Raw genomic sequence first — 26,879 nt, 5'->3', positions numbered from 1 at the left:
GTGTCTTTTTAAGCTGGAATCGTAATTGCTTTTTTTAGTATGATTGTCTATACTGAGCCATCTTGATCTCTGTCTCAAACTATCTGCATGAGATAATGAACTGCACCTGCATCACCTAATAGTTCACACGTAATTATAAAAGAAAACATCATGTATTTTGAACAACTTGGTATAATAAGAAAAAAATCTAAATTAGAAAAAAAACAGTTAAATCACTGCATAAAGCTGAAACATCAACCTTCTTAGGTAACACTTTTCTAAGTCCTGGGATATATGCTAATCCTGCCAAATTAAATCAATGCCTCGGTTTCCTCTTGTATTGTTTGTAGAATAAATATGATTACAATGTAGGCAGCTTAGTGCTCTGTGCTCTGTACTCCTTCAACACGCGGTTACCAGTATGGCTGTATTGCAAAATTTACGCTAATGCGTGAAAAAGCGATGTGAGAAATTTATTGTTTGCTGCAAGGCGTAACAGCTAGCAGTTGAAAAATAACCTTTAAGGAAATTTCAAAGAACTCAATCATGACTGTATCGATGCTTCTTTTTTTTTTTATTTGCTTCCCTGTTAAGCACATTATATATATATATATATATCGTTTTACAATCACCATTCTTGTATATACATGTCAACGCAAGTTGAGCGGAGCTCTGTCCGATAATACGCTGATCCTATAATCACAACAGTTCTATGCTCACAACAGTTCTATGCTCACAACAATAAAGTCATACCATTTGGTCTTACACAGTGCAGCAAAAAATTAAATTCACATGATGAGGTTTGTAATTATTTGACAGGCAGTTACAAGGAGGTTACAATTTCAGCCTAAATTACTCAAATTGCTGTAGCGCAGATATTACTTTCTATCTCCTTTCCTAAATAAACACCCGCTGTTGACACCGGAATATTGGTATAAATATTAGCAAAACGTATTAGGTAAACCTTGACAGGTACTGGGTTAAGAAGGACAATACATTGGGAATACAAGCCCTTTTTAGGCAAATTGAAACCCACCATTTTGTGTCCAGTCTGCATAAAGATTAATCCTTACGTGCGCGGATTTGTTAAGGTCTGTCGATAATTCGGAGACACTGATATTGTTCGGGGTAGACTATGGACATTGCATATTAATTTTTTAAAATTGATGACGGAGAAAGAAATTTTGACGCACTCAAACAAGATCTTGGCCTTAATAACTCAAGAGCAGTTATGTAATAACTGCATACATTCATCGTGGAGGTTAGATTAATGAACAGGTTTCTTCAGCCCGTCTGTGCATAAATAGGATAATTATAGCCTCATACCATGGAATTCCGCATAGTTTAATTCTAACTAATGAAAGAAGTTTTAGGATACATTGATCAGCGATTTGATGGAGTGAATGGATCAATTGACAATTTTATTTTGGTTGACTGAAATTCCAATTGAACATATATATTCCTGTAGCTCAATTTGATTCTTGAAATCGGAGGCCTGAAAAATAAGTAATCTAAACATGATACTCGCTATAGGCCGAAGTATGCTTTACGGCAAAAGGCTAAACCATATAATTTCATAAGGATAAATATGCTGTGTGTAACATGAGTACTACATCTTGCAGAATTTGAGTTTGTAATTTTCAAATTAAAAAATCCTTTCTTATGATTCCACATCGAGAAAAAAAAAGTTGTTTAAGGCATGTGTTTCTCATATTGTAAGTATTGTTAATTGATTTACATTTTCTTGGCAAAAATAATAATAAAAATAAAAAAAAGAGGCGGACAAAGCGGCGAAAAATAAATCACCACCGCGCGGGACACATCTTGAGTTATAATTGATTATAAATACAAGACAACTGTCCCGGAATTCCCATATTAGATGCTAAGGTACAGTTCCCTTCATGCAGTGTGACTTAAAAATATAACAGCATCATAAATGAACCAATTGTTTAAATGAAACAATGCACTCGATCACCTTTTTCTTTCTTCCGGGTGAACTCATACCAATGCATGCATATTTAGTCTGTATGTCCCTTACTTCATCTTGTAAAGAATGTAAAACATGTGAAATTAACCCATTAATTAAGTTTTCTTCTCTGGATCAGAAGCGATCATCGTAAAATGTAACCCAAACGGATCCAAATCGATTGTAACTCTTATTAATTAACAGTTCGTAAACATTTCTAACAGAGCATGCATATAATCTACTGTACATCTATGCAACTTATTTATAAGCCAGACTATAATGAACGCATTCGTTGATTTTAAGTATTTACAGAAATAAAAATACAATTTTGCTTTTTTTTTTTTTTGCTTTGATCAACAAAGAAATAAATAATTTTATTAAATATAGTACAAATTCAAGCTTAAAAGATTGATTGGGCAATGTGGGGATAAAAAAAGAAAAATCTAGATTGCAGTTTCCTTTATTGTGGGACCTGTGTTACGTTCCACGTGGCATCGACTGCATATTTCTTCATGAGCAAGAGCACGCTGACACGTTGTGCAATTTTGTCTGCATTGTGTACAATTCCAACCAGACGATAGAGCTTTACCACATCCACAAATCGGTTCTTCGTCATCATCACTAATTGTATCTCGATCAGATTCTTCCTCTTCTTCATTGTAATATTTATATTGTTGGTTTCCCAATGATGAATGAATATCTTGGATTTTGATCGATTCATTTTCTTCTTCGATCACTTTTAAAAGATGCATAGTGCTGTTCATTGGGATTTTATTAGAGTGACAAAGAAAGTAGTTTTTTTTTATTAAAAAAAGCTGTATGGATTATGAGCTGTGTCCTTATATACTTATTAGAGAATAAAAATATACACCTTTGGTAAAATTTGGAACGCCTCGCCAATTAGATAATGCAGCTGTCCCACAATCAAAAGTAAGTTTATTAGTATAGGTACTATAATTCCATATAAATAGATTTTCATCATGATAACCCAACCGTTACAGTTACATTCTTTTCTTTAGTACACTTCGGTTTTAGACTTAATCAAGTATCTTTTGTACACTTTTGCATTCCAACTCAATCAGATGATGGAAAATTCCTACAACAGTAACTTTTTTTTTCATAGTCTGAAATCGTTCCTGTAACACTGTAACACAAAATATCTTTATATCCCTTTCATGAGTAAAGGCAGAGAATAAAAGGGTTGATGTGATATTATTTCTGTCATCCTCTAAAGTTACCCTGCGCAATTTTGTTTTATAAATTTATTTAGCAATATGAAAAAGGAACTTCTTGTGCTTTTTATAAATCTTTTTGTGAAGATCAACCATCATCACATTATTACTACGCATACCCCAATATGTATTGGAATGTGTTATATGACTCGAGTAATAACGATTTGCCGATGGCAATGAACAATGATTTTAAATTGCATGGCATGTGTGAATTAGTAAAAAAAAAAAAAGTCCTTTAAAGGGTATTTGGCATCAAGGGTTGGATGTAATCCAATTGTAAGCATACTGTTTTTTCTTACACATTGCACAAACTGTTTTTATTTGATGAATAGATTCATAAAGTAGAACGATGTTAATTCCTGGTATATTGAAAAAAAGGAATGTATATACGGCCGGGAACAATTAATATACATCGACATTTCAGTATGTATTAAATGAATTTAAGAAGGTATAGCGGGTTTGACGCAGCAAAGTGTGCAAACACTGGAAACCCCGACCGTGGTGTCTAAAATCACCGTTACCCAAATGTTACAGTAAGTAACATGAATCACCTACAATCACCCATTTCTCGTTCCTTGTTCTCTATATTGAGCTTCTTGCACAAAAAGGGCTTTCTTCTAAGGCAGCTATTTTAGTCACACAACAGTAAATCCGGACTAATCCCATTTTGAATTGATAGACAGCTTACTTCTGTTTGACGCGACGTAGTACGGAAAGAAACAACTTCAAAGATTTGGTACAAATCTCTTTGCCTTTAACAAATAGATGTATTGTGCACTGTACAATGGGGTATTATTTGAATGACCTTGGTTTCACTTTTGATGTATGGTAGAATTGTTTAACAAACTTCTTGTACGACTACAGCAATTGAAATGGCGTTGATCAAAGCTATCTTTATAGATTGTCCCCAAATAAAGAAAAATTTTGTGTGATTAAATAGAGTTAGACAACGCAGATTAAGCTTCCTATTCGATATATCCTGAAGTAAAATGTATTCTCGTGTATTCAATTAACCAGTTATCAATAACATGCTTTAGATATCATAGTTTTTGTTACTTCATCACGCATAGTTTGAATTAGTTGCAAACTTGTGATAAAGATGACTTTTTTGAGTTCAGAAAAAAAAAGGCTACAAAATGGGGTCCAGATACTTAAGTATAAACTTTATTATAAGGGTAAATAATTAGACTAAAAAAAGTGATTACTGACTTTTATTACTCTTTACACCTGCCCTGTAATTTTATAGATTCTCCCGTAATAATCCGTTCAGCCCACTAACGTCTTTTCATCTGGGCATATAATTAAATTACCTGGTCTTATTGCTGGTATTTTATTTCTGGCCACATGTTGTTTGTCCCTGATCATATTATCTCGATCATATAGTAATTTGAATGAAAAGGGAAAAAATAGAAGACTAAATACTTTGAAGCTCTACCGAAAATCTGACTAAAATGATTCTTCAGGTATATAAAACATATGATTTTAACAACTTTTTTGATGTGTGTATAGCTTTGCAGTCATAGATATGTAAGATCACCTTACATTAATTGTGAAAATCAAGACTTGTCTTACGAATGTCGAAACAGCCAATATATAATAAGAGTTTTATGTATCTGATGAAAGGGGGGGGGGGGGTAAAAATAGCCTCCATCTAAAAATTGGATTGATGATCCAACGCTTCTCCGGAGCCGTTGATTTTAGCAATGAAACTAAGATTCTTCAAGCCGTAATTACTGCATATAACATCTCATGGACCAAACGTATTCGATTTTACAGTACGACTATGCACGCTGACTAGATATAAATGCATATGAATGTAGAATATAAAAAAAAAATAAAGACTTTATTCCTGTTTAACATTATAGGGGTTAATATTTATCTTCTCGATAATCAAAATATGGCTATTATGCACCTCTTCCAGAACTAACTTATTTACTAGACAAAACGCTGGTTTTCTATAGCCTTCCGGTTAAAGTCTTTGTACTGTGCCACTGAGTCGATCAATACAGCGAGGCCAATATGACAATCCTACTTGTTGGTTTTTTCTAAACAAATTCCAAACATAAGGCTACAGTCGTATCTCTTTGGAAAAATTAAATAGCAGTGATCATATTAAAGACTTTATGTTACTTTATTTATTTTATCTACAATTTTTGTATATATAGATGTGCAACCAAAGTCTATCCTTTTGATTTTTCATAAACGGTAGTTGTATTTGATAGAAATTATTTTGGAAAGCCTTTACGACTGGTAACATACATTACGACGAATTACTTCATAACATATAGTAATCCTAATGGTTGTATATTATAGACCCTACGTTTTTATTTAAGGATGCTATGGCATTATCCTTTTGTTATAGGTCTAGAAGAAGGGTATATGTATTTGATCTGGTGCATGACAACTGGTTTTTTCTGAATCCTTTTATAAAATAGCGATGAAAAAAAGTATAATGTGTTAGAGAAGCGGAGGGGACTAATAAAAATGCTTTTTAAGAGAGTTTTTTTAAAGTCAAAATATGGGGAAACATTTTAATACGTAACCTCCGACGGAGGAAATGAAATTTATTTACAGGAAGAATTAATCATAATTGAATATATGAGAAAGCTCTTTGGCAGGTTATGGTCGTTTAGATAGATAACTAATACTTGTTCCTTGTCCCACCTGTGTTTAATGATTATTTTTACTTCCACGAACTGCTGCAAACTTCTTTTTGTCCTCCGAGCATCGCATTTTTTAAATTAATTGTTTGTAATTCATTTTTTTTATAAACAAAAACTCTAAGATAGAATCCATCATCTTCAGAAATACACCACGTGTATTTAATATTCTAGGAGCATTTTCCTCTCCAACGTGTCGCCAGCGTATAAAGAGTTGTAAGTCAGTTATTCTTAGTAATTCATAATAATTTGGCGGATTACGTGGCCTTGTATGCAAGCTCGCAAAAGATTAAGATCTGATATTGAGCTTATTAACTCGGGTGATACTTCTCGGATAGGTGGAAGAAGTTACATCGGACATGGGATAAATCCCTTTGTTTTCAACAACGCACTCGTACACTGTATATTTAAAGCCTTTGTACATCAATATAATGCGTTAGTTATTTGATTGCTATTCTTTCTACCAATTATAACCAACTGCATGTACAGCTATATGTTTTTCACGTTGTTTTTGTCGATGATTTCTATAGAAAACTTGGCTAAACGGATTAGGTCTTCGTATGTTTTAACGGGATCAGAAAGAGCACAATCAGCCTTCATTTCAAACACCTAGCAGTCTGAACAATCAGTTTTGTTCAACCATTATAATACCCCCATCGGGTCCTGACTCACCAATGTCTTCCATGACTAAATTGGAGATGGCCTTAAAAATTAATATCATCTTTTTTTTTATACCGATTGAAATGACAATCATGTTCAGGATCATTGAACAATGTGGCATTCATTAGTTTAAGATAGACTGTCATTAACTCTAATTTCTTTATCTCGTGGTTGAATATTGGACTGTTTGGAAGCTTATTTAATCTACATGTATTTGACAAAGAAATTATAAGTAAATTGAGATAATTAGTCATTGGCCAGAAACAAATGTTCATTAAAGCTTGAGCCTTATCCCTACCTTTTTCCAAAAGTTAGTCTTCTGCTCGATTTTTGTCTTTCAGCTGTATGTACACATAAGGTGTAAATGATGATACATCAAGAGAACCAGGACACCACTCCTTTAGACACAGCCCTTCTAAGAGGCAATGTTAAATACATAACTCTTATGTATTATACTTTGGTACCGAGAGGCATAACTATATAATCAACGCAGCACATATTCTACACCACTCGATAAATTACTATCAACTTCAGTTTGGGCCGTATGAAACCAAAGGGTAATGTACTGGATATCTGTGTATTGCATCAGTAATTTTGTAAGTATGATCAAATGTTAGAAAGAGGGAAAAGAAGTGAATAACAAGGGTTTTATTTATTTATTGATAAATAAAACAGGATCGCGTCATTTGATAAACGAGATGAAACCATCTAATGCATGCATCTCACCAAATCCTATGTACCTTTCTAGATTTACATTGGGGTGACCGGGACCAATAGAAGATACCATCGCAGGGCACATAAGAGATTCATACCATCATTTTATGTATGCGTATACGTATAAGCTAAAAGAAGTAAGGTGCTAAAAACCGCTTTCCTTTTAATAAACATTCGTTATTATTACAGCTTCATTTCTTGTTTGAATTTCGAATTTTAAACAATAATCACATGATTAGGAATTCCAATCGTAGCTTTTTTTTAATGCGAAAAAAGGAAAACAAATTTATTTTATTAGATAAAATATGAACTTTGGTGCTAATTGAATTATTATGACAGCTGTGGATAATGGCCTTATATAAACTCATTCTACTTGGGTTGCGCTTTTATCAATAAGGATTTGTTTGAAAAAAGCATCCTCATAAGCAGCCCTTGATTTCCCAGGTTTCTTGTTTGCATAATAAAGGACAAACTTAAAGCTTATTTTGTAATGGCGGGTTTTGCATACTCAAAACTTGTCTGTTTGATTATTTTTTTAAAAAAAAGAAAGGAAAATGTAATAACTGTCTTTTTGTTTCGATTTAGTTCACATTAGGTCCGCCTCCACCAGCCTTCAGCTAAACATGTCACGCTATTTTTTTTTCTTGAGGTTTTTAGTTAAACTTTCCCCCTTAGCCTCCTTCTTCTTCCCTCCTTCCCTTACAAATTAACTTCAATTTGTGCTCCCAACAGGACGGAATAATCCATCCCAGGAACAAATGATTATGAAACATATACAATATGCTCAAAGAGTAATTTTTTTTCTTTTTTTTTTTTTTTTTTTTTTTTGGAATCCGAACACAATATTTGTTTTGAAAAAACGTTTTTCTCAAACTTTTAGACATGATAGTAATAAAATAACGCCTCAAATGTCTTGAATTCCAACCTCCACCTTTTTTTGTTTTAAAAGCTGTCCGCTTAGCGGTGATAATAAGAATAATAATAATAATAATAATAATAAACCTCTAATAAGAAGTTCTATTCCTCGGCTCTAAGTTGGGTAGTACGCAATAAAGATACAACGGAACCCAAACCTTGTTTTGATGGTAGTACATTGTCTCTTCCAAGTTTGAATGCGTGGCAAGTGGGAGGTAAACTGATGCCGAAAAAAAAATATTTTATTATAATTATAGATTTTTTTTTTTTTAAAAATAAAATTGAGAAAAAATAAAACGGTCTAGAGCATTTATATTTTCTGTGTATAGGGCAAAACATAGTTCATACTTTGCGATTTGAGGTTCGTTAGTGGTATGTCTTCTACATCTTACCCTGTGTAACCAAGCTATACTAGAGTATATTCTCTAAGATGCAAAATAAAATTACATGGATACAGATCAGAAATATTAAGGAATAAAATTATTCTTTTTTAACCTTTAGATTGTTCTAAGAGTATATGTTCTTGTACACCGACAGTTGCAAGTATCTTCGATGTTACTTTTTGATAATGTCAAGTGTTAAACTGTCCACGCCTTAGAAAGGGTTGGTTGTCAGAGGAGGGATTTTCTAAAAAAAACAATTCTGACAGCAAATGTCAGACATACATGATGTTGTGCAAGTCGAGATGTATGTTGACTTCGAGGCACTATCACGCGTAACTCGTGGTAAGCATCATTCAAAACACATTTTTTTTTTTTTTTTGCGCAGAGTGGAACAGCAGAACCATCCCTTTCATCTGTTACTTCAATTAAAGTGGCAAATTAAAATAATTAGTTTTGTATATACGCTACTCTCATTGCCATAGTGTTCTTGTATGCAATCAAAATCATGTTCTCGGATGAAGTGCTTAAAAAATAACTATCCCCACATTTTTGTGTGGGAAAGATTTTTTTTTTTTACTTTTGTATGGATACAAACAAACTTTTTTGCATGAAACTATCAGATTTTATTGAGCCATTTTTTTAAAAAAAAAGGGTGGTCTCAGTAAGCTTACCGTCATTTAGCCAAATAAGTCAGCATTAGGTTTAGCGTATCCTCAAACTATTGGACATGATAGTAAAAAGGGTAACATGAAGGCGGTTAGTTTCGGTACTCGCCGATATTGGTAGCTCGAAAATGAGCAAAATTGGTTTCATTGCAATAGTATGAGCATGTACACACAAAACTATCTCTCGTCTAATTTACACACAATTACAAATAACATGATTAGATTGTCATTGATTATAAATTATATCTTCATGAAGAGTGCGATTTCTATAATGTTATTTGTTTGTTAATAAGCGCATATTGTTTGCATACACTATATATTAGGCGATAAAAAGGTGGGAAACCTTATATTATTCTTGGTGCTGATCTTTCATCATCGTATCACGCACATAACACAGACGGAGCATTGATTCCAATTACTTTATTCATCTTTACTAAAGCATGACAGATATCATTTGCGGTTGCCATTGAAATGATGTAGCTATGACATACTGAAATAATCTCCAGTATTAATCAGCCTTTGTTTCTCTCGGCTATTAAATATAACTGGGATACCGTGTAACCAATGTGCAGTCAACAACCTTTTTTGTGTATCGATAAATAATAACAATTGACGATAAAAGAGGGAAAATACTTTGATGCGTTGCTGGAGGGATATAGTTAAACAGGAAGATGAAACTAGAGTGTGTTCTTTTTTTACACACGTTTACAATATATACCGATCATTATTTTTCAAACAATTATATTATCGTGTGTCAGCATCTGCAAAGATAAAGTTTAAAAGCTTTCCGATACTTTTCTGTCCCTGAATACCCTACCTAAGAAGAGTAGCTTACTACAGCCGTTGTTTAATTTGACCTAATTTTAGCTTAGCAAGTTATTTTGAACTAATAAATTATGCTGGGAACTGGGATTTTCAATTCGAAACATACACATGAAACGCTAAATCAGGCTGTTGGATAGCCGTTAATTTTTATCCATACAATGTACACATCATCATTGTTTACATCATAAATAAAATGGCTTTTTTTTTTTTTTTTTGGTTAATGTAAGGTAAACAATTATAATATAATTCAAAAAGTAATATAATTATCTTCATTTTCAAGCCATTCTAATTGGTCTGTACCGCCCCGTCTTCACCTTTCAGCCATTCAACTACTACCATGCATATAAACGACGATGCACATGAATGATTGTATTTGACAACTAATAGACATGCATTACATATTCAGGGTATATAGTTGAAATAAGTTATAGTCTCCTAAATGAAACGATGGGTAAAACCTTGGAAGTATATGATGCCATATTTATTTTTTGCGTTTCAATACACAGTTTGTTATTATTATCAGTTGATTTTAGACAAAGTGTTTGTAGAACGGTATCTCTAACCTTAACTTTCTTACTTTTAATCGCATAAGCATAGAGAAATAGAATGGGAGAAGAGGAGGGAGGGGGTGCTATACATTATTTAACGAGACAATGAATACATTAAAGTTATAAGGAGGCTATTATTGAAATGGAGCTTATATTTGAAAAAAAAAAAAAATTATTATGAGGAAAGACCGATATGGTCCTAAATTTAATATAAATGGACATATTGAAAAAAAAAAAAGAAAAAAAAAAGTAAATATTTTTATATAAACGTTTTACAAGAATCACAACAATCATAATTAAATGTTGGGGAAGAAAAAAAAACCTTTTAGAGTTTTAGAGAGGGGGAAATGGCTAAGTCATTAGAGAGGGTGGATAATCTTAATTAGTTTGACATGGTTGTGTAACTATACAAAAAAAAACATATATATAGTATCCTAGTTTCTCATCAATTAAGTTTTTTATTATTATCATCACTCAGATAAATATTACTTAAACATACACATATATTCAAAATGCCACCAGATAGACCAACCAAACCTGCTCTCCCAAGACCATATCCCGCTCCTGTGAAGCGTTAACTAGGACCTCCAAGGCTTATACCACTCTTTGTTCTCATAACTCTCTACATCAATCTAATATACATAATTCAAATAACCGTTCATTGTTGCTTTTTTTTTCCATACCCTTTCACAAACAAAATTCATAGTCTTTATGCCGTTTTACAAAACAATTTTCATGTATACTTTTTCCACCTTTCTATATACACAAGCTGTCTTTTCTGATTCTATACACATTCTTTTTTTTTTTACCCAAAAAAAAAAAAAAAAAAAATACTTTTTAAACAAATAAAATTTTATAAACTCTTATTTGTGTTACCATGCAATCACCATGCCAGCATTTTTCTCCCCTTTATATTTTGAGGATCGATTCCACCTAGGTAACACATGCCTTCAAACTCTTACGCTGAGTTTTTGTTTTTATATTACACTAAAAACTGTCAAAAAACATGCCTTTTACGGAACTTGTTTTATTGATCATTTCTCCGTTAGGCCTAATGAGACGGAGGTTTCCTCTCTCTAGTAATTTGGATTTCACTCCGGGGAAGTTCTGGTTCACTTCATGTGGGTGTTACAATGTCAACTTTAAATCGATGGTCATACAAAATACATCAATATTTTAACCTTACTATATCACGATAAACGAAACTTTTTTTTTTTTTCACAAAAAGAAACGTGCTTGTCGCACATGCGAATTATGTTGTATGGCTTGTCCAATTCATCGAAAGTCTAATTTTGTTATCCTATTGAAAATGACTTTTAAGGACTAAAACCGAACACTGTTTTCATTCATTCCTTCCCCCTCCCCCCCCTTTTTTTCTCTGTTTATGTTTATTTGTTTTACGCCCGTCATATATTATCTTGTTGTGTAACGCACATGGCTAGCATCATCATAAATTTACAACACTGTCAAAAAAAAAAATAGTGCATGTTGTACACAATCTTTTTTTTTCGGTCTTGAACCATACACGGGGATTTAATACAGTCAGGCCTGTGGATTTTGTCGGTTTGTAAAAAAATAATTGTCGGTTGGCGAAAAGTAATTGTCGGTTTGAGTTAAAGTAATTTGTCGGTTTAAGCTAGCCCGAATTGTCCGGGATTTCAAGGCTAATTGTCATCGCAAGTTCCTGAAGTAGTTGTTCACTTTTTCGCTTTTTCGAGATCTACAAAATGGCGAACAGTGTTTTTTTATGAGGATGGACAAGACAATCTTTACAATGAACAGGGTGAAAAAGTTTATGATCCAATGGAGGGCATCTTACCTCAAATCTCAGACCCTAACATTGTTCTTCAAACAATAACAAGTCAACAGACGTATTTAGCTCTCAAACCTGCAGAGAGAATCTTTGAGGAGAAGGTTGCTAAACAGCCAAAAGTTGTAAAATCGAATTCGAAAGTGTACAATGATTATAGCGATAGAGAAAGAGAAAGGTTTATAGACCGAATGATAGAAGTACCTGAGGAGCGAGGTAGTATAACCATGTTTGCAAGGGAGCTCGCCATCGATCCCCGTACTGCTGAAAGATGGTGGAAAAGTTACAATAAGACTGGAGAGGTGCCATACAAAAAATCGAAGATTAACAGTGGCCCAAAAATTTCTATTACTGCCAAACATGAAGAGTGTATAGAACGTTTGATTGATCAAGATCCTCAGCTCTTTGCTGAAGACATCATAGAAGACTTGGCTAAGCAGTTTGAGGGCTTTTCTATTTCAAAATCGCGACTTAATCACTATTTGAAGAATGACATGCAGATCACTATAAAAAAACCTACTTTTGAAGCTGAAATAAGGAATTCCGTAAACAACTTGAATACAAGATTCGAGTGGTTTATGAAATGGAAAGACACAAGCCTTGATTATACAAAGAATTGTGTGTTCATTGATGAGGCTGGGTTTAATATCAGTATGAGGAACAATTGGGCCAAATAAGCAAGCGGAACTCCTGCCGTAGTAACGATACCAAAAACGAGGGCACAATCCCACACAATAATCGGTGCCATTCATTCCTCTAGTATTATTCATGTAGTTTTGAAAAAGCCATCACCCAAATTCGAAACAGAAGCTGGAAATAAAAAGAAAAGAAAGGTCAACAATGGTAAAAAAAGAGCTGCAGCTGAGATCAATAGTGAGGAACCGATTGTAGATATTGCTGACATTACTAAGCCAGCATCAAAAGGTACAACAACTGCCCACTTTGTTAAGTTAATGAATGAACTACTTGATGTAATGGACCTTGACAAAAATTTAAAGGGAAGTTACATCGTTATGGACAATGCTTCAATCCATAAATCGCAACCAATGATAAGAAAGATTGAAAGCAAGGGCTACCATGTGATGTTTGTAAGTTGGTTTTCAGCTTAGAACACATCATGAACCTATGAACAATCGTATTGCTTACCCAGTCCTATTATTACCTCAGCATAACCTGACAAACGCTTTGCTATACTAGCTTAACCCGCATATAACATTTAGTAGCACTTATTGAATTGACTATTCATCCTCTACTCACTGGTTGCTTGCACCACTTGTAGAATAGGCTATTCATCTTTGGCACTCTCAGTACTTAGCGAATAGACTATTCTCTCATTACACACTCTCCACTCACAGATCGATCTCTTGTGCAGAATTATATATATAATAGATAGGCTTACAGTACAAAAGAGCAGTTTTATTGGTTATACTTTAATGATATCTGGCAAGTAAAAGGAGTTATATGTAAATGCGTATGTTTGTAGTTTATAATACGATGATCATACTATGTAAAATAGAACATAATAACTGGATGATAAGAGTAGTGGTATAAGAAGCATCTTCCAACTAACAGGTTTAAACATCTTCGGTTTGAGAATCTTGAATATCATTTGTTTCGGTATCATCAACTTCATCACTGTTTTCAAATTCTTCAGTAACATCCGTTTCGCTATCATCAGTATCATCATCCTCCGTATCTTCAATGTCATCATCTTTAACCCAAACGACTTTTGAAATACAAACGGGTGCATCTTGATCAAAATGATCTCCCAAAACCAGATCCATTTTTATTTGAATTCCTTCTGAGATGAGAGTTGTAGGTTGAGTATCTCCAACAAAAAGACAAAACACATGAGCAAAATATCCAAATTTGCGCTATCTAGGTGTCAGCATACCAGTGGGGAATAATGCCGCTGTTTCTAAAAAGCTTTTCAATTATTGGTGACCAGAACTTTGCAAGGTAGTCGCCCTCGGTGAAGGTCTTGATAACTTCAGAGTCAAATATATATTCTTCAATATGTTTCTTTAATCTGATCCAATAAAGAAGTTAGCTACGCAATGATAAAATCATACAAAGTCATTGTTGCCTCTACTCACACAAATTTTGTCAGTTGCTTCGATTTGTCAATAAATGTGCTTCTTGAATTCTCTTTTTTAATACCACTGAGGACCGTTTTGAGAGATTTCTTGACAGGCTAAAAAAAAAAAAAAAAAAAAAAAAAACACAGGTTAGTAAAAACACGCGAACAAGAAGACATATTTGTTACGTTTTGTAATATAGTTCTTAATAGGTCTTCGCTTTTTTGCGCGCAAGACAATTGAAAACATATTATAAGTTCTTGACAATAGGCTACAAGGAAGTGTGTTAGTGTGGCTTCCGTTTTAAATTATATACTATTTACTCACCTTTTTCTTTATAATCTTTCTCGGTTGCTCCTGAAATTTGTATTGATGAGTAACAGCAAACTCAGCTACTGTTGTTAATTTACTTACTTTTCTTAAGCTTCTTAGCTATTTGTAAATTAAGATAAATAAAATTGCTTAACTGTAATTGTTAAAAAATAGTTCTCACCCCTTCATCAAGTACGACATTAGTTGCTTCAAAGTTCAGAAGCTCTCGCTTTCGGGCAACTTCGGTAGCTTTTCTTGCTACAACCGATTTAACCATTATTTGTGGACAAGAGGAAAAGATTGTAATCCCATCTCTTGAAATAAAAATCGATGTCGATTATATGGAAATGTTTAGACCTCCGTATTTTTTTCAAACGTATTTTTTTTTTTTTTTTTTTTACCACTTACAGGAATTCCGGCCAGAAGACTAGCAGGCCAGTATATTCACAACCATTTACAGTGCAATCACAGCCATTCACGGTTCGTGAGTTCCAAAACTCATGAACTCTCTGCCTAGGAGGTCGCCCTCCTATAGCAAAGACTAGCCGCAGCCGGGATATCACAATATATCTTTTTCAATTTAGCTTCTTTTCAAAGAAACAAGAGTCGCTACTAAACAAACCTTTTTACGTGATCGGTTACTTTCATACGATAAAATAAGTATGTTAAGGGAAAAGAAAAGGAGAAGAATAAAGTGTGTGAACCAGCTTTATTTATAGATAAACAAGCTTATGTCAGGATGATTTAATTGTCTATTTTATCATTCATAATGTTTTAACCTTTACTTAAAATAGAAACACTTGCAGAAACCTCCCTAGCAAGTCAGAGCTTGGTAATTGTCTATCTGCGTTCCAGTAGTGAAGCAGATTTTATGGAAAACAGAAATCGATCATCCTATGAAGTTTAGATGATATGGCATGTCAATCGACGTGTAGACCATCGCGTGATTATAAAAAATACGTTTGAAAAAAATACGGAGGTCTAGACATTTCCGATTATATGCCGTTTACGGCTTTAGGCGTAACAGTGAGGCGGCGAATGTAAAAATTAATTTTAAGCCACGGCCAAGAATACTTTTTTTTTTTTTTTTTACCACTTCAAACCGTTCAAGTAACATGAAATTGAAGGAATTAGAAAGCATTTTGCAAGATTGTGACGTATTCGGTAAGAATGTAAATACTGCTTTTGAAAAAAAAAAAAAGTTGGTTCGTGACATGTAGAATCTGAAAGAGCCAAATTAGATGAACCCAAGATTGAATTCGAACAATACCCCACCACACCTCATTTAGCAGCAAGAATGCTTTATACAGCAGATACAGTTTACGATGACATTGAGGATAAAGCAGTTGGTGATTTCGGAAGTGGTTGTGGTATCTTGAGTATTGCAGCTAACATTCTTGGGGCAGGGTAAGGAGTGTAGACTTGGACACCAGCAACAAAAACATGTTGACATTTTTATATCATACATAGATACAGCGTCGGATTCGATATTGATCCGGATGCCATCAAGATTGCACAAGAAAACAGTGATTCTTTTGATGTCAATATCGACTTTGTAAACACAGATTTAAGTGTAGCAACATTGGATGGGTTTCAAGGAAAGTTAGATACCATCATTATGAACCCACCATTTGGAACAAAGAATAACAAGGGCGTGGATATGGTCTTGTTGAAAAAAGCGATAGATGTAATAGGTTATTATATTGCATACATTTTTGATTTTTTGACATTTCTTTGATTTTAGATTGCTGGTACATCGGTCTATTCGTTACACAAGACTTCCACTAGAGAGGTAAGACCTCCCACCCGCCATATAGCCTTATTCAAGTGATTTTAAACATTATTTCAACTTTATAGCACATCGAGAAGAAGGCAAAGGAATGGGGCGTGACATTTGAAGTAGTGGCAGAGTTAAAGGTTAGAACAACAATTTCTGCTAAAAAAAAATACTGTTCCTTAATTTTATTTTCATTAGTTTGATGTGCCAATGATGTACAAGTTTCATAAAAAGAAAAACGTTGTGATCGCAGTGGATTTCCTTAGATTTGAAAAAATAAATAACACTGAATAAAAAAATGTAAATATATCTTTGATTAAGTGCAAGATATGGGCTCTCCTATAAGTTAACAAAAGAACAATTACTCTCCATTATGGGACTAACAATATAGCTTTGTCTGCATTTTGATTATGCAGATTGTGTACAAAAGTGTGTAAGAGCTTTAAATTATGAGGATATATCATTATATCATATTTGATATAAATATTATAATTTTTTGGGTATTACCAAAGTAAATAACTAAGAATCAATTACACTATCAATCTTAAGTCTCGAAAGACCTTAAAGATTGCATGTAATTCTAAAAATGAACTTACCAAATGTGGAGTTGAAGTTGATTCGATTTATAAGTTCAGCTGCATAAAAAACCGCAGTTTTTGTTTTCTTGTATCTTTTCTCTTTGTCATTTCAATAAAAAAAAAAAAAGTTCATAATTAGTGAAAACGCGATTAATTTGAAACAAGGTACTTGAGCAATACCAATAGCGCACTTGCTATTTAGTATCAACTTGTCGTTTTTTTTCCCGCAACTTTTTTATTTGAGTTTAGAGCTTGCTCATTTACAAGAAGAGCTGACCGCTAAAGATTGTGAAGCCTAAAAAAAATGAGAACTGGCCTTCTTCTATTCAAAGTAAGTAAACTAACACGTTATCTAGTAGATACTCACCTTTTTATTATGATATATTAGGGTATTTGAAACATCCAAAATAACAAAAATAGAAAATAAGACAGAGTACTAATCAGATTGCAAAAAGAGACTGTACATAATGAACACAACTAAAAATACAAGAGGAGGCACTGCCACCGTGGCTGGATTATATCCAAATATTATCCAAACTGTCAATTAAACCCGCAAGGAGCAGCAAGGAGAATATAATAAACAACCCGTACTTGAATAAATCATTTTGGTGTTACGTGCTCTCTGAAAATACCAGCTGACATTATATGATAAATACGACAGCAGAGAGAATACATCGATCGTCGTAATACAAGCGCATTGCCTTAGCTAAGGTGTACTTACGGCTTTCAGGGACTTGGGAAGATTCGATGATGTTATGTACTTACGACGATTTGGAGAAGTATGTAAAGATTTGCATACAACAGTATTAAGCAAAATTTGAATTGGACACTTTGTGACATGACACACCAAAAAAAAAAAACAATGGCGCGAAATCACCGTCACCCATTCGCACAGAAAAAGTTGTTAACGAGAGCAAGTACCACAATGAACGCGAGCTTTCATAAACGTTCAGGATAAAATCGTATCTCTCAAGCAATTTTAGCAACGCTTTAACAGATCTCCGAAAGCTACGTGAACAGAATGAAAACGTTGACTGCCAACCTTAGTACATCTGAGCAAGAAGAACAACTTTGGGAGTAGGCGAGTATTTTAAGAGAAATAAAAATTGACGACTGCAATTTGGCTTAAAGTCTAAACTTGAGCAAGCCGGGATTTTTTCAAGCTAGCCCTGAAGAGCTCCAGTGACACCCACCATTGTTCTCCGACATATGTAGCGTCTACAATCCGTGAAAACAGAACGACTTTTCTCGAAAGGATTTGATCAAAAATGACATTTTATAGTCTTCCTGTCAAAAGAAAAGTCCTTGGATATTAAACTTTTTACTTGGACAATCCTGGATAATACTTGGTGACGAGGAAATGCTCGGTGGTGCTGTTGCTTGATGATGGCGAGGTAAGAGTGCAACGAGAGATCGTATTTGATTCAGCAAAAAAGCGATCTACAAGAACATTCCACTAGTAGGCATTCTGCATTGGAATTCACCAAAGGGAAAGCTGAGGGATCTCGAAAATAAGATTCAGTATCTTGATAAAGAAAAGGTCGTTCTCGGAAATTGACTGGAATCCACCACTATTTCCTATAACGCTGTAAAGGAGGATTTACATACCGAATCAGCTAGCAGAGTTCATACAATTAATATAATAGAAGCCATAGATGATCGTATGAAGGCCCTAAATAAGTATGATAGAGAGGACGCTGATCAAGATGCGGAAAGAGCTGAACATCTTAATCGTGAATTGAAGCACGCACGTGATACATCAGCCGTAGCAGAGGAACGTATCCGTGTCTTGGAACATGAGATTCAAACCGAATAAAAACAAGCGCTATATGGAGTAAAAAATATGACATCTCTCACTGAAAACTGCCAGGCTGTCATTTATAATGCTGAAAAAAAAATTGAAGAGACCACCGGCAAACAGGTCAAGTATATCAATCGTAATCAAGCGTATATAGCCACATTGCTAAAAGAGCTTGAATTCAAGACTGCTGTAGTCTTGAATTCAAGCTGAAGCTGAATACGAAGAAAATTTGAAAAAGAGCTTACTTGATTTGGAAAAGCAACGCGAAGTGGGCCAAAGATTGGTATTCACTAGTTAATTTTAAATAAAGTCTTATAAAGTCGATGAGACACAAATAAAGGATCTTTATTAATTTGATAAAAAGCAAAGAAGGATCTTATGGTTACTATGTAATGTGATTATTTATGGGAAAGTTTATTCTGTTAAATGGAGGTGGATTCTAAAATCTCTTCCTGGTCCTAGCTGCCAGTCTCGAAGAACAAAACTCTATGGCTTTGAATAAGAATTCACTTATGCAAAAAGGGAACTTTACCCGTTGAAAATTCCCAAAGGATCAGCATTGCCGGCCGCAGCTACCTCTTTTAAATTAGGGGTTATGACTGGCACAAAGCGTACGCACGAGGAAGATGAGGGTGTATCTTCACCCAAGTACAGAAGGAGTGAAAGGCTCATGAAGAAAAGTAAACTTCAAATTAAACTAAAATAGTATTGATGAAAATACTTAAGATTATGAGCCTGAAGTTCAATATGGCCATTAACCCTATTTATTGTATTAAGACGAATATAAAAAGTGAGAATATGGCATGAGAAAGTTGTAATATCGAGCAGCATTGATGTTGCTGAGAAATGAGTAAGTGCCCTGTATTCATGTGCCTCTTTTTTTTTTTCAAGCCCTGGTTTATGGAAGAGAATGAACGCAAATATTATTGATTTAAGTATTCGCAATGAGGTAAAGCGGTAATTAAGCTTTACAATTTGAGCTGGAAGATGCTTTGGATAATGATGAAGCAGGTTGATATTAAGTAGTATGGAGGCTCACACGGACTATATGTGGAGGCAGGTGACAGATAAAAGTTCTGTTTGCAATAATGCCCGGGTATGCGTCCAAGTCAAAACTGAGGTGAATATCTGGTAGAATTCGATGGAGGAACAACTTGACTGGAGCTTTGTTGTGAACCGAACTATACCATTTGTTACGCAACGTGGGACCATGACCCTCTAAAAAGGGGTTGCAATTAACGTCATTGAAACACTCCTTGTTCAAAGTCAAAGATCCCAAGTCCTCCTTATGATCGTGATGTTTACAGAGTCGACAACTTGAGTTTTGGAAACATAAGTAATTGGTATTTAACCGATTGAATTTTGGCGATCTGGGCTTTAGTCATAATCATAGGAGATTGCCGAATAACGTGCCACATTGTCGAATAAACTAGGTAATTTAAGACGGTAGCTTGTCCACGGACTGGCAGTGGTTGTTGTTTGCGGAAGTAGCTTGCGTGTTGAATCTTATTGATGTTGGCATAATGATTGCATTGATTGATTGAAAAACAGAGTTGAAAATCTAGGTAACGTAGTAGAGCTGTTGAACATTGGGAGTGCCACCTAGTAATGTCTTGCTTTAATAAGAACTGTTTAAAAACCTCAAAGAGTTTACCATTGATTTCAAAAAGCTTCGGTTTTATCGTTGCCGTGCAAAAAAAAAAAAAAAAAAAAAAAAAATCTCAATATGAAATGCGCAGCAGCAGAAGTCATGTTACACACGCGAGAAAAAGATATATTTTGCATGAATAAGCTTAAAATAATTTTAATTGGTCAAAAAAGTTTATAGTTTTCATCTTATATTTTTCATTTTCATTAATGTTTAAAAAACCAAGCCCGCTTGCGCCCCTACGTTCCTGGAAAAATGTTGACCACCCTTCCCACAAGATGGAAACCCGTCGAATAGGACGACCAGCACTTGATATCGATGGTTATACCGCGTACTCCGGAAAGATCAGCGAGAGCAACCCCAAAGACATCGAATGTAGGAAGACATTTTTTTGATGGAGAAAAAAAAAAGAAAAAAACTCGTAGAGTGGAAAAAATAGGCCCCTTTTATACCTTTTTTTTTGGATGGGTCGAATTATCAGTTACACATAAAAATTTTGGGACTTTCAAAAATCAAGTGACTGCAACTTATTCTGGTATCATCCTGACATCATTGTTTACAGTCTAAACAGTACTATTACAATACTATGATCATACGTGTGAGCAAAGAAAAGTAGACAATAGAATAAAGAGAAAGCACACATACGAGGAAGAGAATGCATCATTTTTTTTAAAAACTCGGATTCTCAATAAGGCAAGTGGGGCGCGCGTATAGTCCACAGCTTGGAGCGCCTTCTGTATTAGGGTCTTTCATTACCTTTTAAAATAACACGAGCCATAATTTTAAAAAAAAAAAGTCTACCCAAAACGTAATTAAAACTGTTAGTAGAACGGTGGCTTTTATTTAAAGGATGCAACTCAAGCATTCTGAATCAATACCCATTAAAGGCTACATGGTGTGCTAATTATAAAAACTCTTGGGGATTCGTAGAATCAAGTAATCACAAAGTCTCTTGAAAAATTTATTCTTTATGCATCTTCTCACACGATAATTATTACCCTTTTCAGCGATGGCACCTCAGATTAGCCCATACAACCTTTCATTAAGCCAGCAATCAATAAACACCCATGAACATTCCCAACGAAACTGCTTAATGTACATTATAGTGAAAGACTGTATATCGGCCTAAGCATTTAAACTTTTTAACTCTTTGTACGTCCAAGGACAAAGATAATCAGAAGAGGATACAGTACTACACAGGATGTGTCAAAAATTATGTAAATGATTATTTATTTCCAAGCTGAAAATTGTCCTATGGCCATAGCACTATTAATGTGAATGTTGTAAAAGTTCTTGAAAGAAAAGAGCGACAATCGGAAATTTAACCGCACGTCAACATAAAAGCCAAGATAGACGTTTGTTACATAGAGTCGTGTTCTTTAAACAAATAAAGTCTGCCTTGTTATATTGCAAAATAATGAGACATTTTTCTTGATAAAATTTGTTTATAATTCAACATACACATGTTTGTATATTCATGCAATATATGCCTTTTATTTAATTTCCATGAGAATGTAAAAGTTTCTAGTTACAGTGACTAATTATTTACGCTTTTCAATACCTACAATACATTTATGATAAATATTAACTTGTACACGAATAAGCAGACATATGATTTGAAATATCTATCACTGTCAGATTTCCCTGTAATATACGATACACAAAAGGAGAGGTTACATTTTTTTTTCTTTTTGCAGGTCAGGTCATCAATTTTTTTTTTTAATAGTTCAGCGGCATTTTTATCACTAAATATTCTTTACCATAAAGCATACATATTGCTTCCTCTCGTGTTATATTTATTTTAAAAATTCAATCAAGTATTTGTTTGCAAATGAACCTCCAATTTAGCTATAGCCAGTTTAATTCTTTAGTACTTTTTAACAAATAATTTATATTAGAAACAAACGGTATTATACATTGAGGAACTACCTCACAACAACAAGGCCTAACTGAAAATACAAAGTTTTAAACAAAATTTGAGTTCCCGATAGAGACATTTACCTCGCTTAATGATTGGCTAATAATTGGTTACTATATTTGGTATAAAGAAAGTAATAGAAATCTATAGAGCTAGAAAAACTTACTAGAGAATAGCAAAGATATAAATACAAGTAAATGAATAAAACAAATAGAATTTCTCAGTCTTCCTATAGTCTGACATAAACTCTTTAAATATTGCACCTCGTATTTCTTTACGTCTACCGCGTTTTTTTTTCTTCTACGTCATGTGTACCCACTGTAAAGGGTGGGTAGGTGAATTCGGCATTTAGAAAAAAAAAAAAAAAAAAAAGATGCGTCCTGACGTAATCAGAAAGTCCGGGGTGTGGGGGGGTTCATAAATGCATTTTTTTTTTTTTTTTTTTGATTTATTCTTTCTCTTTTTTAAACTTATAATGTAAGTAAAGTCAAACGCGTTGTGTGTGTGTGTGTGTGTGTGTGTATGTGAGGGTGGTGATGATAAAAATAGGAATATTGATAGTAGAATATGTAGATGTCAAATACCGAAACTGAAACCAATCCCGAACTCGCACGCATCGATAACTTTGTGAAGGCAGCACCAGGCAAGGAATACACGATTGATCAAAAATCACAAACACTCTGTCGTCAAGGGTTAAGCGGTCAAAGAGAATGTGTCAAGCTTAACTTGGAATGTAAGTAAAAAAATGGAGGAAAGTTTTCGGTGGAGAGAGAGATAATTGACGCTCTTTTTTTTGGGGTGGATTTGAATTAGATACCCAAATGTTCTCTGAAATGCAAAAGCTGGGCTTTTTCTGTGCATTACCTATGGACCCTACAGAGACTTACATGGAATGTAGAAGAGTTTAAATAGAATCTATTTTTTTTAATTTGTCCGTTACACACAATACACATATAATACAACAATATATTTTCAAATTTTTTTTAAACTGCTGAACGCACCCAAAAGCGTGGATTCAATATGTATCTACAGCATCAATATGATTGGCTGACAAACTCCCTTAAAAAATAAAAATAAAACCGTTGTGTGAGCCCTAAAAAAAAAAAAAAATAAAAAACAAAAAAAAAACGTTCCTTTATCCTATCTTCCAATTTTTTTTTTTTTTTATTTTAAACAGTATACAGCAGGATTAAGGCAAACCCCATTAATTTTATAATTCAACAAGTTGTAAAATGATGGACCTTGATTCAAAAGAAACTGCAACTGCTGCTTTCATCACTTGGGTAAATAAAAAAAAAATAAAAATTAAGCCTTGTGGGAAGTAATACTGTTGTCTAATAAGAAAAAATGGTTTACTAGATCAATACGTTTGGTGCAGTCACTCATAAAGTAAACTACATTCAAGAATTAGCAGATGGTATCACACTGTTTGAAGTACTTGCCGACATGTAAAGAATAATCTTGACTACAACCCCCCTTTTTTTTTAAAAAAAAAAAAACTGTACATATTTAAATGAGCTTAATTTTTTTTTTTTCCCTGTGTGTAGTGATTCAAGATATTTCAAGTTAATTCGTTCAGCAGATGTGGGAAGTAACTGGGTGCTCAAGAATGCCAACCTAAAGAAACTCTACAAATTAATATCTCGTTATTTTGAAGATATGCTTAGTTTAGACTTTTCCAAATTACCCGTAGTGGATTTAGCAGCCATTGCAAAGGATTCCAACAGCCAAGATATCCTGTTACTGTGTAAATTGATTTTATACATTGCTGTTCACTGTCCTGATAACGAGAGTTATATTCAGGTGATTCAAAATGAATTATTACCTCAACAACAAGAATACATTATGATATCCATTGACCAAGTAAGACTATAACCCCTCCCCTCCCCCCCTTATATACACTATGTATTAACTTTCTTTTTTCCCGTGTTAGGTGATGAAACTTGTGAATACTGACTCCCAAATGATCATGGACGATGATTCTTACGTAGAAGATGGCACGTATCGAAGTCAAAGTGAATTAGCCAGAGTGTCCAAGGAAAAGGAAGAGCTTGAAATTCAAAATAAGCAATTGATTGAAAAGCACTCATCTCTTTTGAATAAATATGTAAGGTTTTATTTCCTAAAAAAAAAACATTGATTCATGCTGCTGACAATTTTTTTTAAATGACAGGACAAATTGGAAAATGACAAACAAGATTTACAGGACAGATTAAGACACATGGATAATGCTGCAGCACAAGCCAATAAAAGTGGAAAGACTGAGTTTGTTGCTAGAACTGAATTTAATTTTGCAAAACAAGACCTGTAAGTTTCTCTCCACCCCCACACTCCTTTTCTTTCTTCCTATCTCCTTTAACTCACAAACCCCCCCCCCCCCCTTTATTAGACAAAAGAGTGAAGATCTTCGTCAAGAGCAAGAATCTAAAATTGAGGACCAAAATGTACAAATTAAGCAATTGACGATACGTGTAAGTTTTAACCAAAAAAAAAAAAAAAAAAGCGCATGTTTTTTTAAAAAAGGCAACCACAAGGTATTAAAAACTTTTTCTTTTTTTTTTTTGATAAATAAATAGAACGAACAACTTTTAAAGCACGAAGAAGAAGCGGCGAAATTGAAGGATCGATTGGATGAATATAAACATACAGCTGAACGACTTCAAAAGGCAGAGAACGTGATTGAAAAATACAAGAAAAAATTGGAAGAAAGCGGTAATTTAAAGAAGGAAAATAAGGAACTCGAGATGTCATACCATGATTTACAAAAGGCACATCATGACCTGGAAGATGACTATCGTAAAGTATTGGTGTTCCAGACCTTGATGGATTCATATAAAGATCAAGTGGCTACCTTGGAAACAAAGACCAATGAATTAATCAGAGAAAAGAACAAGTTGGAATATGAAATGAGTCAGTATACCAAAAAGATTGATTTATTGGAAGCAGATAGAGCAAGAGATTCAGATCTCATTCAATCTTTAGAGGATCGTCTTCAAGATGCTCAACTTGGAAGTAAGCATCTCTCTCTCTCTCTCTATTCACATAACACCCCCCATTCATCCTTTTTCTTTATTTCTGTAGTGAGCTCAACTGAAAGACCAGAGTTACAAAGAACTGAATCCCATGACTCGGATGATATGGATCTTGATGATTATAATCTGAATGATTCTCTGGAAGACTCATTAAAGGAATCCAATGTAACCGAACTGTAAGTCTCCCTCCCCCCCCCAATACCCACCACTGACTATAATTTTTTTTTTTCCCTTAACAACCTGACCTGACTTTTTTTTTTTTTTTAATTGCAGCAAATTATCTAAACGTCGTCTTGAACGAGAAATCAAGACATTGAAAGAAGAAAATGCAGCTGGACGTAGTTCCAAGACAGTTGTACTTCAACATTTGTTGGATGATGCGAATCGACTCAAGAACCAATTTGAGAAGAGCTACCTCGAAGTGTCTCAAGAACGCGATATTTTACAGAGTAATATGGCGCGTATCCGACAAGGTATTCCTGATGCGCTTGTGGATCAATCCGAACATACCCTTTCACTCCGACTTCACTCGATTGATCTTGAAAAGCAAATTAAATCCTTAAACGAGACCATCAGTAAATTAGAGCAACGTTTAGCTGAAGGACGATACGAGGAAGGCATGGAGGATGTACGTAGCAAATACGATGCCATTGATGAAAAGACAAAGTATTTGGAGGAGCAAACCAAGAAGCAGTTGCAGGATATCAATAAGCTCTTGTTGGAAAAGGATCTTTTACAGGGTCAAAGCATCGAACAAAAGGATCTCTTATTGGAGAAGGAGAGATTAAACAGTGAGATGAAGGCTTCTCTTGCTGCCTTTGAGGCTAAGGATGATCAACCTTTCAAACAACACAATGCTCATCTGCAACAACAAATCATTCAATTGCAGGAGCAACTTCATGAATTGACTGTCAAGCATAGAAAAGCCAAGGAGGTAAGAAAAAGAAGAAGAATGCGGGCGTTTTTTCAAGTGTCTAAACAAAGTAACCTCCCTTCGAAATCTTCCTTTCCCCCCCCCCCTTTATATATATATATATAGTTTATTAAACAACAAGACAAGATGCTCAAGGAGTCAAAGATAGAAAACCAACCTGGTAACTATGACGAAGCCATTGCATCCATGAAGGCTGAAGCCGCACTTCGTGATGAAGAATGTGATAAACTCAAAAAGCAACTTCATGAAACTCGTCTTCAATCACGCCGTGAGCAACAATTAATGATTTCTGCTTGGTATGATTTATCCAGAAAGAGTAACAAAGATATCATTGGTGTCAATAAGGCCTATCCCAATTCATGGCTTGGACAACAAAGACATATTCTTGATAGTCAACTCAAGCGTCGTTAAGTAAAAGAAAAAAAAAAATTTAAATTATAAATA

The 26,879-nt window shown here is 34.2% G+C and overlaps 8 protein-coding genes across 8 annotated transcripts; 6 read left to right on the top strand and 2 right to left on the bottom strand.

The window, feature by feature from the left end:
- Window positions 1-2,281: 2,281 nt before the first annotated feature.
- EV154DRAFT_496570 (uncharacterized protein) lies at window positions 2,282-3,136 on the bottom strand. Its single transcript, XM_051600159.1, has 2 exons — window positions 2,947-3,136; window positions 2,282-2,875 (listed from the first exon to the last, which is right to left on the bottom strand). The coding sequence occupies exon 2, from the start codon at window positions 2,707-2,709 to the stop codon at window positions 2,389-2,391; it is 321 nt and encodes a 106-aa protein (XP_051461376.1). The 5' UTR covers window positions 2,710-2,875; window positions 2,947-3,136; the 3' UTR covers window positions 2,282-2,388.
- A 9,097-nt stretch (window positions 3,137-12,233) lies between these two features.
- EV154DRAFT_575948 (uncharacterized protein) lies at window positions 12,234-13,393 on the top strand (the record flags this gene model as incomplete). The annotated part of the gene is made up of 3 exons (XM_051606470.1): window positions 12,234-13,008; window positions 13,132-13,281; window positions 13,356-13,393. Coding segments are annotated over 3 exons (963 nt in total), but the record flags the coding sequence as incomplete, so codon positions are not given.
- Window positions 13,394-13,764: 371 nt separating this feature from the next.
- Window positions 13,765-15,057, bottom strand: EV154DRAFT_548550 (uncharacterized protein). The gene is made up of 4 exons (XM_051604808.1): window positions 14,929-15,057; window positions 14,763-14,867; window positions 14,454-14,551; window positions 13,765-14,386 (listed from the first exon to the last, which is right to left on the bottom strand). Exons 1-4 carry the CDS (start codon window positions 15,022-15,024, stop codon window positions 14,236-14,238), a joined length of 450 nt encoding a protein of 149 aa, XP_051461374.1. The 5' UTR covers window positions 15,025-15,057; the 3' UTR covers window positions 13,765-14,235.
- A 693-nt stretch (window positions 15,058-15,750) lies between these two features.
- On the top strand, window positions 15,751-16,869 carry EV154DRAFT_437210 (S-adenosyl-L-methionine-dependent methyltransferase). Its single transcript, XM_051596849.1, has 6 exons — window positions 15,751-15,911; window positions 15,989-16,154; window positions 16,218-16,434; window positions 16,492-16,539; window positions 16,605-16,664; window positions 16,723-16,869. Exons 1-6 carry the CDS (start codon window positions 15,863-15,865, stop codon window positions 16,816-16,818), a joined length of 636 nt encoding a protein of 211 aa, XP_051461373.1. The 5' UTR covers window positions 15,751-15,862; the 3' UTR covers window positions 16,819-16,869.
- A 1,254-nt stretch (window positions 16,870-18,123) lies between these two features.
- On the top strand, window positions 18,124-18,918 carry EV154DRAFT_477736 (uncharacterized protein; the record flags this gene model as incomplete). Its single annotated transcript, XM_051598126.1, has 3 exons — window positions 18,124-18,179; window positions 18,460-18,496; window positions 18,697-18,918. The coding sequence occupies 3 exons, from the start codon at window positions 18,124-18,126 to the stop codon at window positions 18,916-18,918; spliced, it is 315 nt and encodes a 104-aa protein (XP_051461372.1).
- Window positions 18,919-22,938: 4,020 nt separating this feature from the next.
- Window positions 22,939-23,612, top strand: EV154DRAFT_496543 (uncharacterized protein). Its single transcript, XM_051600158.1, has 2 exons — window positions 22,939-23,202; window positions 23,283-23,612. Exons 1-2 carry the CDS (start codon window positions 23,043-23,045, stop codon window positions 23,375-23,377), a joined length of 255 nt encoding a protein of 84 aa, XP_051461371.1. The 5' UTR covers window positions 22,939-23,042; the 3' UTR covers window positions 23,378-23,612.
- EV154DRAFT_48482 (uncharacterized protein) lies at window positions 23,264-25,136 on the top strand. The gene is made up of 7 exons (XM_051598691.1): window positions 23,264-23,752; window positions 23,829-23,917; window positions 24,017-24,332; window positions 24,403-24,576; window positions 24,643-24,776; window positions 24,866-24,940; window positions 25,046-25,136. The coding sequence occupies exons 1-6, from the start codon at window positions 23,702-23,704 to the stop codon at window positions 24,930-24,932; spliced, it is 831 nt and encodes a 276-aa protein (XP_051461370.1). The 5' UTR covers window positions 23,264-23,701; the 3' UTR covers window positions 24,933-24,940; window positions 25,046-25,136.
- On the top strand, window positions 25,004-26,856 carry EV154DRAFT_48490 (uncharacterized protein). The gene is made up of 6 exons (XM_051598696.1): window positions 25,004-25,181; window positions 25,238-25,379; window positions 25,434-25,481; window positions 25,551-25,677; window positions 25,775-26,435; window positions 26,541-26,856. The coding sequence occupies exons 2-6, from the start codon at window positions 25,292-25,294 to the stop codon at window positions 26,844-26,846; spliced, it is 1,230 nt and encodes a 409-aa protein (XP_051461369.1). The 5' UTR covers window positions 25,004-25,181; window positions 25,238-25,291; the 3' UTR covers window positions 26,847-26,856.
- The last annotated feature ends 23 nt before the right edge of the window (window positions 26,857-26,879 follow it).

The sequence above is a fragment of the Mucor mucedo genome (assembly GCF_025094135.1).
Source record: "Mucor mucedo strain NRRL 3635 chromosome Unknown EV154scaffold_13, whole genome shotgun sequence".
Lineage (NCBI taxonomy): Eukaryota > Fungi > Mucoromycota > Mucoromycetes > Mucorales > Mucoraceae > Mucor > Mucor mucedo.
Note: the sequence above shows the minus strand (reverse complement) of the source record. Positions and strands in the feature narration are given on the sequence as shown.

What these genes read in the sequence shown, in the direction of transcription:
- EV154DRAFT_496543 (XM_051600158.1), top strand. Translation starts at nt 23,043, where the DNA reads ATGTCAAATACCGAAACTGAAACCAATCCCGAACTCGCACGCATCGAT. An exon ending in TGTCAAGCTTAACTTGGAAT is followed by an intron (nt 23,203 to 23,282) that starts GTAAGTAAAAAA and finishes GATTTGAATTAG; the next exon opens with ATACCCAAATGTTCTCTGAA.
- EV154DRAFT_496570 (XM_051600159.1), bottom strand. Translation starts at nt 2,709, where the DNA reads ATGAACAGCACTATGCATCTTTTAAAAGTGATCGAAGAAGAAAATGAA.
- EV154DRAFT_437210 (XM_051596849.1), top strand. Translation starts at nt 15,863, where the DNA reads ATGAAATTGAAGGAATTAGAAAGCATTTTGCAAGATTGTGACGTATTC. An exon ending in GCTAACATTCTTGGGGCAGG is followed by an intron (nt 16,155 to 16,217) that starts GTAAGGAGTGTA and finishes TATCATACATAG; the next exon opens with ATACAGCGTCGGATTCGATA. An exon ending in TGTTGAAAAAAGCGATAGAT is followed by an intron (nt 16,435 to 16,491) that starts GTAATAGGTTAT and finishes CTTTGATTTTAG; the next exon opens with ATTGCTGGTACATCGGTCTA.
- EV154DRAFT_548550 (XM_051604808.1), bottom strand. Translation starts at nt 15,024, where the DNA reads ATGGTTAAATCGGTTGTAGCAAGAAAAGCTACCGAAGTTGCCCGAAAG. An exon ending in GAAAGATTATAAAGAAAAAG is followed by an intron (nt 14,552 to 14,762) that starts GTGAGTAAATAG and finishes TTTTTTTTTTAG; the next exon opens with CCTGTCAAGAAATCTCTCAA. An exon ending in AAGCAACTGACAAAATTTGT is followed by an intron (nt 14,387 to 14,453) that starts GTGAGTAGAGGC and finishes TTATTGGATCAG; the next exon opens with ATTAAAGAAACATATTGAAG.
- EV154DRAFT_48482 (XM_051598691.1), top strand. Translation starts at nt 23,702, where the DNA reads ATGATGGACCTTGATTCAAAAGAAACTGCAACTGCTGCTTTCATCACT. An exon ending in CTGCTGCTTTCATCACTTGG is followed by an intron (nt 23,753 to 23,828) that starts GTAAATAAAAAA and finishes ATGGTTTACTAG; the next exon opens with ATCAATACGTTTGGTGCAGT. An exon ending in TTTGAAGTACTTGCCGACAT is followed by an intron (nt 23,918 to 24,016) that starts GTAAAGAATAAT and finishes CCCTGTGTGTAG; the next exon opens with TGATTCAAGATATTTCAAGT.
- EV154DRAFT_48490 (XM_051598696.1), top strand. Translation starts at nt 25,292, where the DNA reads ATGGATTCATATAAAGATCAAGTGGCTACCTTGGAAACAAAGACCAAT. An exon ending in TCAAGATGCTCAACTTGGAA is followed by an intron (nt 25,482 to 25,550) that starts GTAAGCATCTCT and finishes TTATTTCTGTAG; the next exon opens with TGAGCTCAACTGAAAGACCA. An exon ending in AGCATAGAAAAGCCAAGGAG is followed by an intron (nt 26,436 to 26,540) that starts GTAAGAAAAAGA and finishes ATATATATATAG; the next exon opens with TTTATTAAACAACAAGACAA.